This window comes from Pectinophora gossypiella, chromosome 1 (assembly GCF_024362695.1).
Source record: "Pectinophora gossypiella chromosome 1, ilPecGoss1.1, whole genome shotgun sequence".
Classification (NCBI taxonomy): Eukaryota; Metazoa; Arthropoda; class Insecta; order Lepidoptera; family Gelechiidae; genus Pectinophora; species Pectinophora gossypiella.
Genome location: NC_065404.1, coordinates 14,458,268 through 14,471,135, shown reverse-complemented (window position 1 = coordinate 14,471,135; position 12,868 = coordinate 14,458,268). Strand labels below are relative to the sequence as shown.

At 37.8% G+C, this 12,868-nt stretch overlaps 1 protein-coding gene across 1 annotated transcript; it reads left to right on the top strand.

Annotated features, from left to right (window-relative positions):
• Window positions 1–2,992: 2,992 nt before the first annotated feature.
• Window positions 2,993–11,336, top strand: LOC126369954 (HEAT repeat-containing protein 1 homolog). The gene is given in 5 exon segments (XM_050014562.1): window positions 2,993–3,348; window positions 3,445–4,632; window positions 5,339–9,853; window positions 10,262–10,681; window positions 11,072–11,336. Coding segments are annotated over 4 exon segments (6,297 nt in total). The 5' UTR covers window positions 2,993–3,348; window positions 3,445–3,463; the 3' UTR covers window positions 11,265–11,336.
• The last annotated feature ends 1,532 nt before the right edge of the window (window positions 11,337–12,868 follow it).

Sequence of the window (12,868 nt, the reverse complement as noted above, 5' to 3'; positions counted from 1 at the left end):
GCACCACATCCGAAGCATGATACGGATGGCGTAGGGCGCGGCGAAGCACCGGTATTCGTAGCAGCAGGAGTCTTGCTATTCTTCAATAATTTCGGACAGGCATCTTTCAGGTGACCAAATTGTTTGCAGTAGGAGCAGCGCGGTTTGGATCTACTTCTTGTAGTAGATGGCGCGTTGGGAGCAGGCGTAGCAGGTGGTACCAAAGAAGCAGGCTCGGCAGAAACAGAAGGCTGTGAGGTAAGTGTCTCAATGATCCTCTCAGGATGGCCCTCGTCAAGCAGTTCTTCCACACGTCTGGTAAGTTCCAACATCTCCGCAAACGTTTTAAATGTCGTACGACCAATTTTCTTTCTAATACGTCGATGCAACAAGCCATAGACCATATCCAGCTGTGTTTCTTCAGACAAAGTTTCAGGCGGTAATTGTCCAATGAGAGCCCGAGCATGACACACAAATATGTCCGTTGGCTCCTCCCCCTGTTCCTTACTAAACAGCCGACGAAACACCTTATGGGGCGGCAGGAGTGCTCCATAAGTTTGTTGCAGCAGGGTAATAGCTTCTTGCCAGTATACTACTTGATGCTTTATACCTTGCCACCAAGTAGCAGCCAAATCTGTTAGTAGCATAGGCAAACCTCTCAAAGCCATGTCATCAGTTACTCCAACACATTCTTTATAGATAAGCACAGCATCAATGAATATCTGGACATCACCCGTTCCATTAAATCGTGCAGTACACCGTGACAAGTTACCAGAGGATGCTGATGGCGCTCGAACGGCACTGAGAATCTGCATCAATTGTTGATCTGTAATCATCATAGGAGTCGCAGGTGTCAAAGACAGATTAGGCAGGTTAGTAGCTTGGTGTCCATAATAGCTTGAAGATGGATGAGTAAAGCCATGCTGTTGGTATGCCATTTGAGGGTAAGACATAACAGATGTTAGTGGTGGTACACACTGTGCTTGTGTGTAATGCAGGTAAGGCGACGAATATTGTGGCGCAGTAGGGAAACCATGCTGATACACGGCGTGTGGCGCAGACAGTACATGCGCTGGTGACACGACGGGAATGTTGGAGACAGCAGGGATCTGTACCACAGGTGTCGTAACTACCGATTGAACCATCTGAGGTATACATTCTCTGGAGACTTCATCCGCCCACAACACCCTTGTTGTGGCAGATGTTAGTGGTGAGGTCATCACAGGAGCAGCAGAACTCGGCAACACAGGCGAAGCTGGAGAAATGCCGGCAGACACTGCTGGAGCGGTACCAGAACCATCCGGCACCGGCAACGACTCTAGAGGAGCCGTCGTGACGGGACACGCATCCATATCTTGTCCAGTCGGACTAGCAACACGAGAACGCGTAACCACCATAATTACAGTCAGAATGTTCACAAGAATATCAGTAATATTATCAGTTGTTCAGTTCTACCAAGTTTTCAAAGTTCACAAAAATATTTTATAAAGTTCTGCCAAATCCTATTATCATTTGAATTAAAAATGTAAAAAATATTATGAACGTGTCTCCGAATTTTTCACGTCACTTTGACAGTTTAGTCTATGATATATACAGTTCGAAGGTTGGCACTACCAGCTTTCTGTCACTGTCACTTGTCAAAAATGTCCGAATAGGAAAAGGAAGTTCACTACAGTTATTATGTTGGCAGCACTTTTTTCTCAACACACGCGGTGTGAAATGCAACGAATAAAATGTTCGAACAAAACTTGTAAAAAGTAGAATGTATGCAACACAACACTGTTTTATGATAATACAAATGTCCAAAAACATTAACTGATATTGAATGTCCGTAAGAAAACTGTATACGACAGTTTTTGAACCCAAAATTGACGAAAAGTCAATGACCGCGTACGCGCAGTTTCACTGATTTTACACTGAAATCCTTTATAATTTCGCTGAAATACGATGTCGACGAAGTTACAGGTGTCCATCAACCCGAAAAAAAACTTGTCAAGTCCCAAATCGTACACAAAAACAACGAAAATACAGTTCCACACAATGTTTTCACTCGATGTTCGGCCACACGTTGGGCAGCCAGTTTTATAGCCGTCCTTCAAATAAAAACACTTTGCACTGTTTAGTTATTTACTCAAGAAGTTAAACTATAAAATATAAAGAATACTGTAAAATAAATCAGTGAATAATCAAATTAACAATATTAACAACAAAACTATGGCGAGCGGTAGCGAGCGGGCGGGCGGACAGTGCGCTTATTTAGCGCGCGATTAGCACCAATAGGTGGCGCGTTTATTTTACTCGCTATACTAAATTACTTATTTAGATTTTAGTTTAAGTATGTTTAAAATTAGTGGTCCTGGAGTGTAACGGCTTACGTAGTCCAGTAATTGTGCGTTAGGCTCACGATGCCTAGTTTGGTTGGTTACCCGGTATATGAGCCATTTCAGGGGCTTTTAGCGGCTCAAGAGTATACCTGTTATAGGGTCTGTCACTGACCTCTTACTTAACCCACGCGAGAGAAGAAGTGAAGTGTAAGCACACTCAAATTTGGGTTGGGATACAATGAGACATTGCTACAAATTCCGTCTACCCGGATAATTTGATTGGTGTAACTATGCTAAAATATGTTACGTAACAATGTTATCTATGTAGTCTTACGTTGTTGTGTCTGTAATTAAAACTAGAGTGTAAGTCTGCAGTTAAACCTAGAGTTTTATATGTCGTGTAAGGGGTGTAACCACGCGGTCGGCGCGCCGACTACAGGGTCGGCGACGGCGGCGTGGTCTGGGACCTGGCGCGGCTGCGCCGCGCCTTGCCGGCGCGGCTCCTACCTCTAATGGTAACAAAAGATTTCACCTTTACGAGGGGAGCGGAGAGAATCTGAGTAGGCTATCATCTCGTCACACATGCACTAGGTACCAGATTCTTTAAATTCTCTGTTGAAATAGATATATACAAATTTGGTAATAAATCGCTTTACCAAAAATTATTAGGCGGATGAGAAGTTCAGCATGAAATGTTTTGATGATCATTCAAAATGGTTATAAAAATCAAATCAGCTATATAGTTTCTCTATCATTGTGGCAAGACTGGCAAGTTTATACTTTTAAAGAGTGAATTAATTCAGCTAAAGGTCAAGTGGTTCAAACCCATTAAAAAACAAACAACACCTGTCAAAAGTGTCAAATAAACGTCGTTGGCACGTGGTGTCCACTGTCGGTCAGCGAGTGGTGGAGTAGTGGAGTTATTCGTGTTGTCTTTAATTTTTACCACATTTTTGATAGAAAAATTGTGTTTTAGTGACAAATTACAGATACAGTTTTGTGCAAGACGTTATAACAGTAATCTTCTGCTTCTATAAATTATGCAGTCAGTACTCTTTGGTTTTTGTTTTATTTTTAAATGTTTTTCAGTATAGGTTATGTTCATGTGTGCTTTATTTAACGATGCCAATGCTTTTTCTAGGTAAATTTGGCTGAAAAAAATGGCTGCGACCTCCTTAGCGGAACAGCTTCAAAAGCTGACTGTTCCTCAAGCAACAATCTATAAAGATGACAAGAAAAAGGCATCGTTACTTTTCGACCCAAAAGTAGCCGCTACTAAGGATCGTGATACGTTCTATGAGATCGGTCTAAGCGGCCTTCAAGAACTTATAGCTCTGTACGAAGGTTTCAGACTGTATGAAGACACTCTCTTCAGTTTATCATCAAAAGATTTTGAAAGAGCCATGCAGAGCAAAGAAGTCAACCAGAACCTTGATCAAACCATCGAGAAATTTCTGTTACTACTGTCTCCATATTTACTCCTGGAATCTTCTCACAAAGCATTGGAATGGCTAGTGAACCGTTACCACATTCATCAGTACAATCAAGATGCAATCTTAGCTCTAGTATTACCATACCATGAGACAAAAATATTCATCCGTTTCGTTCAGATATTGGATTTGAAAGCATCTAACAGATGGGGATGGTTGAAACCTATACAGAAAAACGGTATACCATTAGCGAAGCAGCTCATGTACAATCAGTGCATATCAAACATAGATACTCTACAATACATAGCAAAAACCACAGTCAAATATGTACAAGAATTTGGTGAGCGTGCCTCACAACTGAACACAGTTTTTGCATTCTTCTGTTCAACTACCATTGGGGCTATAAATACGGTAAAAAAAGTTAAAGAAAGCATGATTAATGCTCTTTTGCCAACTCTGATGAAAGCTTTAGAATCACCGGTCATAGACTTCAGATCATCAGCATATGTTATATTAGGCTTTTTGTCAACTAAAGCAAGCATAAAGGAGGAAACTTTAAATGCAATTATTCATAAAATCTTGACTACCGAATTTGACCAACTGTCGTATGATATGGCATTACTCATCAACTTGCTATATACAAACCAGTCACACATCACTAAGGTATCAGAAGTTATTCTTCATGAGATGTCTGCGGATGTCTTGGCCAACTTTGGTAGACATTTGAAGAAACTTGTTGAGCAGAAGATCAACATTCATCCATTTACGTTGGCTTTCCTGTCAAGCATCCTTCCAGAAGTACAAAGTGATGTGGATGAGTTCCGAAGCTTCAGTCAGTTGGTGGAGATTTTTATTGATGAAGTAAATTTGAAAGATCAACAGCCTGAAAAGGTTATCAAGTAAGTTTTTTGTTTAATTTATATGCTAAAGATAGGGTCTTTGTTCTCCAGTTGTAAATTAGACAGTAAAAATATTAAATTTCTTTATGTAATATATGTTTTGGAAAGGGTGTTGTTACTCATGTCATTTGCTCCACTATTTATTATTTTCTGCAATACTTGCTTCTTTGGTTACTGTGAGATTTACAAAGTTACTATAATATTACACTGAGTCATTAGGGATAGATAATTAGAGATTGTGTAATTTAGACATCCCTATTAAATAAATATATTATAATCCTTAAAACATTAATACTATATTTATCATAACATTCATGTATTTTATTTAATAAATTGCCAAAGGTTGCCTGAAAGAGATTGGTACTTAGCAATAAGGCAGCCTATATTTTGTATTTCCTGTGTGTATAAAAAAGCGTTTGTTATGTTATTAGAGAAGATTTGAATAGACTATGATAACTTTGAAGATCAAAGTATCATTCTTCTTTTCGATTCATTGCCATCTCATATCTTATCTGCCCCAAAATTAAAATAACTTTTAAATTACAAAATGCACTACAAATTACATAAATTAAAATCTGTATCTTAATGTTTGTAAGGCAGTAAAAGACAGTCATCTTATTTTAATTCATTTTATATTAAAAAAAAATATGTTTTTACAAAAATTATATGGAAGGTTTAATTTAGCCTTATCTTTCTATAATTCCAGGTGCATCCTTGACCATTACAATCTCAAGAAAGATGCTAATAATACTCCGGATGGAGATGAAAGTGACATTGAATTTTTTGATGATGAAGGAAACTTCTCCAGCAAAGTCCTCTAATGGTACTCAGCACTGCTCAAGACTGTTGAAACGAAATATCCAGAGGCTTTCGACAAAGTCATAAAGAAGATAATGAGTTCTGAAGAGAATATATCGTCTAAGAGAAAGAAGCTACTGTCTAAAGTACTAGGATTCAACCCTGCAGTTGCTCACAAAGTCGGAGACGCATATTTGTTTGAAAACCTCAATCACGTTAATCCGGAATTACGTATTGAAGCTGTGAAGTACATTGGTAAAGAATTTGCGTCGTTGAAAGCGGAAAATGCTGATTTTGTAAAAGATTCTCTTGTTAATAGACTCAATGACGAGGATCCATCAGTTGTCACTGCAGCTTTAGACCTACCGACAATGTATTTGAAAGAGGTTCTTACTGAAACTGATCTAACTGAAAGTTTTATCAAAATTATTTCCAAAGGATCTAAGAAATGGAGGCCTGTGGTACGAAAAGCGATTACCAAGTTCTGTTCTCTTGACATACTGCCTGTAAATCAAGAAACTGTGTTGGCGTTAGTTCCTTACCTATTTCCGCACGATGAAAACTCAGCTGAGTTGACTTGGGATATTTTATGTTCACCATGGGGAAAGAAGTTTCCACTCACTAAGAATATAAAGGGTCTCAACAAGACGTTTAAAGATAATCCTGAAGTGTTGAATCAAGTGATATTCAAAGTTCTATTTGACGACAGAAAAGTAAGCTTTGATGATATGCTTGATGTCCTACAGCTGAACAAAGATAACACTCTTGATATTTGTGTGTTCCTGCTCCTAAAGTCTTGCTCATTTGCAAAATCAACAGTGGAAGAGATTACAGATGTATTGAATTTGCTCTTGGAATCTGTCGAAAACAGGGTCATAGTATCTAGTTCAGGAAGCCAAGCATTTTCAAAAGATATTATACCCGAATTTGTCAAACTAGCCAGACAGGATAAAATACTATTTGAAACTATGGAATATATTTTCTCAAGAATCATTGAGGATATAAATATTACAAATATTCCAAAGCCATGGTGTAACATCTGTGAGTCAGTTAAAACTATTCTCGTTAGAAGATTATACGAAATATTCGTTACTGGATGTGCGATTCCCAGTTATGGAGAAAACTACTCTAAATTATTACAGAAATTGCTCGGGAAATGTTTCCAAAATCCTAAAGAAAAGTTTGATTTCATTGCTAATGTCGCTTGTGGACATATACTTTATGCTTGCGACCCAAAAGATGTTGTTAGTCCCGAACTTCAACTTCGAAGTCTCAAATTGCTTACCAATTTCATCGCTGTGCAGGAAGAGGCGAAATGGCTCCACGATTCCGATGTAGTCCTCTTAACAGTTCTCTTTGACTTGAATAATCCTATTGCAGCTATCAGAGAATGCACTATTGATTTCGTCATAGCCTTGTTATGGGAAGAGCATGATAAAAATCTGGTTTATTCACAGTTGTTGAGAGAATTGCTGTCCCACAAAGAAGAGCTGTTATTGGACCATGAACAAGTTTTGCACATTATGAATACAGTCCTCACTAAACCAACTTCAGAGAATAAAGCATTCAAAAAGAATTGCTTAGCGAAATTTTCAAACATTTTAACCGGAGATACTCCAGCCCATATTAAAGCGAGCTTTTTGAAGATTCTCTCTCTGTTCAACAATGCAAACTCATTCCCTGTTATTGTGACATCTTTGAATTCTGTTGAAGAAAAACTGAAGGAAATGGACACTAAAGTAATGTTGGACATATATGAATCAAATCTGTTGAAAAGTGTTTACAGCCACATTAATGAATCAACTATTTCTACAATTGCAAAGGACCAAGTTTGGAAATATATTGAAATGGGTTTGAAGGAATACAGAGAGTGCTTATTGGAAGAAGATCAGACATTCAGTAGTCCCTGTGTATTGATATTGAAGCAAATCGATGAAGATGTCTTCAAAAAAGTCCCTGGAACAAAGTCGAAAAGTTTAGTATATCTGATAACTTCTGCTGGTGCTTTCAGCAACAATCCTACAATATCGAGCGCAGCGTCAAAAGTCATGAAGAAAGTCCATTTAGATTTTGCTGACTTCAAACCGATTTTAGAAGAAATGTTGAATGCACAAGATCCGACTAACACTTCGCAGAAAAAGAAATCTACAGTATCATTGATATCATACCAGTTGACAGAGACTAATGAATGGAGACTAGGAATAGCGTTGCTTGAATACGTTCAAAGTAAAAAGAGAATGACAGTTGACGATTATTTCGTGAACATTCTATTTCAACTGCTGAAAAAGTGCATGAGATTCGAAGAGCAATCCTACGTGGAATATACAAAGCAACTAATACTGTCATCGCTGTGGTATTATTGTAAGAAATTTGTTGATGATACAGACAAAGAACAGCTAAAGTCTCTCAAATCCATATTTGACGTAGAGCTAGTGGTACAATGTATCAGGGGCACTCAGAATCCTCAAACTCATCACCATGCCTTGATATTATTGTCTCATGCTGCTTATATGATGCCTGAACAGGTACTCCACCACACAATGGAGATATTCACTTTCATGGGCTCATCAGTACTGAGACACGACGATGCGTACAGTTTCCAGATTATTATCAAAATCATAGAAACTTTGGTACCGATTTTAGTAAAGTTAGATAAGAATGTCGAAGATTACACAGAGAAGGAACTTCAGCAGTTACAAAAACGTGTAGTTCCAGTTCTTCGGATATTCGCGGATGTAGTTCTTCATGTACCGGAACACAGAAGGTTACCATTGTACACGAAGCTTATAGAAACCCTGGGGCCTAGTCAGTTCCTTTGGGTATTCCTGGGTTTGTTATTGGAGACTCACATAGTTCATTGCAAAGATACCAAGAAAGACGACAAAAGAAAACGTAGAACTTTGGCTGATCAGGAATCGCCGATAAACAGACTCGATTTCGGACAAAGTCTGGTCTTAGAATTTCCACCTGAAATTGGATTGGAGAACTTTATTAAGCTGATTGTTTATATCAAATCTTTGCCACTACAGAAGGATAAGAACTCAATGGATACTAACGTCGATTCTAGTGACATATTTAGTATAAATGGACATACGGCAGTCCAACTACGTCATTACAAATACGTCATCATAACTTTCATGAATACTTGCTTAGCTTCATCCAGATTTATCCAGCACTGCAGTCAAGCAACTGATATTAAGACTATGGAAGGCCGCTACAAAACGTTGATAGTCAACATTTTGACATTCATACAGAATATATCTAAGGTCAATGATGACAAGGGGACTTATTGGAAGGTGATGTTACATCACAGTTATGACTTGCTTGATCACACCAATAATTTACTATCAGCTTCCATGTTCGTATCAGTAGTTAGAGGTTTGTTGGAGCATAACCTTGTGACAGTCCGAAGAAAAGCGATGGAATTATTGAACTCCAAAATACAGTTCAGCCCGGAAATGTTCGAAACAGTCGACAAAGAACTCATGTACTCTTTACTGCCAGCTTTAATTGACATTGTTAAAACAGTCGGAAGTAAAGAAGAAGGTCATAGCGACACTGCCTTCCAAGAATTAGAACTGAATCAGCAAACTGCTCTTCTGACTTTGAAGTTGCTTACCAGACTCCTAGCATCTGATAACCCTGAAAGATTCAAGCCCCTTTTGGAAACAATCACGGATCTTACATGCAATCCAAGCATTTCTGGCTACGTTATGGCTTCAGTCGTGTTATGCCTGGCGGAATTATGTGGCAACTTAAAAGCACATGCTCTAGCAAGTCTAAGGAAGTTTATGCCGGCATTAATAAAGGTTTTGAAGAAGCAGCGAAGTGCTGAGACTCCTGAAGTAGTCCTACTAAGTACTGTAACAGCGATAACCAAGATTGTTGAAAGTCTTCCGCTGTTTTTAAGCCCATATCTACAGAAAATCTTATATGAGTACTCGATACTGCTGGCGAAATGGCAGAAGTACGATCAAGAGTGCGCTAAAGTCTCTGCTATTATAACGAAACTGTTGAATATTAAGAAGAAAATAGCCAGTTCTATTCCGCCAAGAGTTTTGATCCCAGTTGCAAATGAGACCCATCAGCTGCTTTTGGAGAAAGAGAACTTTGACGCAATTGGCCCTGTGATGTCAGTGTTGGCAGAGAGCTTTGGAAACATCACTCCGGCTGATTTTAACACGCTACAGCACGATTTGACTACTTTCTTCCTATCAGCGTTGCAGCTACGAAGCGATGCTGTTGAGAAGAATGTGGATTCTGACGTCATCGATAGAGCAGAAGATGAAGTGGTTAACGCGCTTGTTTCTCTAGTTCTGAAGCTGTCAGAAACAAGCTTCAGGCCATTTTATTTCAAGATCTACGACTGGGCTATACGGACCAATGTTGAAGGGCATAAAGATAGAGCTATTACATTCTACAGGTACATACATTTCAATTAATTTATTCTGCAACAGTAATTATTAGCCATATTAAAAGTCAGCATTATGCCGATAAAATTATACCTCAACTCTTTTCAAGCTCACCTAAGGATTGTTGGAAAGTTTGAATTCAATATCAAAACTATTAATTATTATCAAGTATACCTACAGGTTTTATGCAAACTACCTACTTACGTTGTCTCTTAAATGTACTGTATGTACAGTCATGAGCAATATAATGTAATATAACTTTAGAACTCTGTCGCACTAACATATTTGACATTTAGTGAGACTTACAGTTCGATTTGTCAAAAAAGTTAATGTGACATGGTACCAAAGTGTATACATATTAATACTCGTGACCGTACATACTAATGTACTCGCCCTAATTTCCTAATTAATTATTTCAGGTTAAGCAGCGCAATAGCAGACAAACTGAAGGGCCTTTTCGTGCTGTTCGCTGGCCACTTTATAAAGAATGCTGCAGAATTATTAGACGCTTGTAACACTAGCAAAACTGAGGACTTATACTTCGATTCGGAAGACAAGTGCATTACATTGATCAACTATGTCGTAAAGACGTTGCATATCGTCTTCTTATACGACAGTCAGAGTTTCATAAATAAAGATAGATTTGAGACCCTTATGCAGCCGGTTGTGGATCAATTGGAGAATGCACTTGGAGGGATTTCCAAGCTAAAGACGAGGGCCACAGAGTCATTAATCCCTTGTATATCGCAGTTTGCAGTGGCAACGGCCGATGATTCGCTTTGGAAACTCTTGAATTACCAGGTTTTGTTGAAGATCAGACATAATGATGCTGAAATAAGGTCAGTAATTAATTGTGTTACTTAATTACTAAGTGTAGGCCAATTGCCTCCACCAACCCGCAGTGGCGCAAACAGCGTATGCTCCATCCCTTCCGGTTGATTGAGGTGAGGCCTGTGCCCAGCAGTGGGACGTATATAAGCTGTTTGTGTTACATATGACATGTAAGCTAAGTTCACTAGAATACAAGTCACACTCTAATAGGGACGCCAAAAACAGTATATGCATTCATCTGCTTATCGTCTGGATTATGCCCTTTCCATCATGATGGAGTGTCTAACTGATACTGGCGGTAGACTTCTAATTGACTCTGGAGTTAGTTATCATATTATTGAGCGGCGAAGAGATTTTGTCCTAGCTTCATTGAAATTATCATATTTTTTCTATTTCAGATTGATTGCCCTAGACTGCTTGGTTGCCATGGCAACGCAGCTAGGCAGTAGCTGGCTCCCTCTACTGGCAGAAAGTGTACCGTTCTTAGCCGAACTTCTAGAAGATGGCGACTCTAGAATAGAAGCCGCTACTAAAGATGCCATTAGAAAGCTAGAACAAATACTAGGGGAACCCCTAGAGAAATACTTTTAAGATTTTAATTTCATAGTCGTAAGTAAGAAATGTTTTAAGTATTTTTAAAATATACAATTTTATGGTTATTAATTTTGTAGTTTATTTTGACACATTTTTGGTGAATTATTGGCTGCTTTTGCCTTTAAGTCCAAAAAATACAAGTCTGTTGTTCAAATTAATTGAATACCAGTTAGGTTTGGTACATAAATTAAAGTGCATTATACTGTACACTCGTTTATTATCTTTTATCACACTCACGAGTATACTAAGAAAGTAGTAAGAAACATTGAAAAAAAAAATCAAAATCTCCGCTAATGCAATGTGCTGCCATCTATGTAATACACATGGAACTAACACAACAAGCAACCTTTTCAACAGAACCGCGTAGTTTATTAGTAGTAAGTCATTGTGTCGTATAGATGGCGCCACAAGTTATATTTTTCTAGTTCCTGCGGCTGCGACTTTTACAAAGAAGGAAGGAAATATTTATGTAACTATTTATTTATTTGTCTGTCACCGTGACTATCATGGAAAAAATAATAAACTTTATTTCCTTTGGAAAATACTCGTTGATGGTCAATTTAACATTTTTGAATCTACGTCATTTCGCAAGGTGTTGTGGCTAAGGAGAAGAAATGACAAGAAACTGCAACAGTAACACATGTATTAAATCAATAAAGGTACCTATACATTACAAGTTATTTATTAACTAGAGGTACACACTTAAAACCAGGCATTTAGGTAATCATTAATATCATAATAAGCTTTTTGACATAAAGAAAGCTTCACTTCACCTCTATGGCTAGAGTGGAAATATGGGTAAGTACAATACATTATGAACTTGTAGTTCTGTTTGCCCCAATATGGTTTTTACGTGGGGTATGCTAGAAAGAAAAATCAATAAGGAAATAAACAAGAAATAAATTATATATTGTTTTAAGTTTACGCGGTTATTATCATAATTAAAACACTTAATAACGGATTCTTACCGCGTTTAAAGCAATGATATGAGACTCCCGATATTTCGACACTGTTATCCCGTGATCATGGCACTTGCAACAGTGTCGAAACATCGGGAGTCTCATATCCCTGCTTTAAACGCGGTATTTAATTAGAAATAAATTAATGTTTACCTGCTCTTTGTAGACCTGTAGAAATAAATGAAGCTATATAATTATTCCGAATCAAAAGAATATTTATTTTAATATATATATATAGAATCGTATTTAGGTTTCATGATCAAAGGATGTCAGTTTTTTACCTTGTTAGTTTATTTACTTATTTATAATAGCGTGTGATAGATTTCCCAATAGGTACAGTCATGAGTAATATCATGTACCCATTAAAACCCTGTCGCACTATCATATTTGACATTTAATGACAATTGTGGTTTCATTTGTCAAAAAAGTTAATGTGACATGGTTTCAAATTGTATACATATTAGTACTCGTGACCGTACCTGCTATCATGGTGCTGTTAAAAATTTTTGTACTTATATAGGTACACATTTAGAGACACGTGTGTTTCTATTTACCCGACTGCGGCGAAGCTTAAAGGAGGGTTATTTCAAGTTCCTTATAATAGTTCCAAAATAGACATAAATTGATAACCAAACGTGAAAA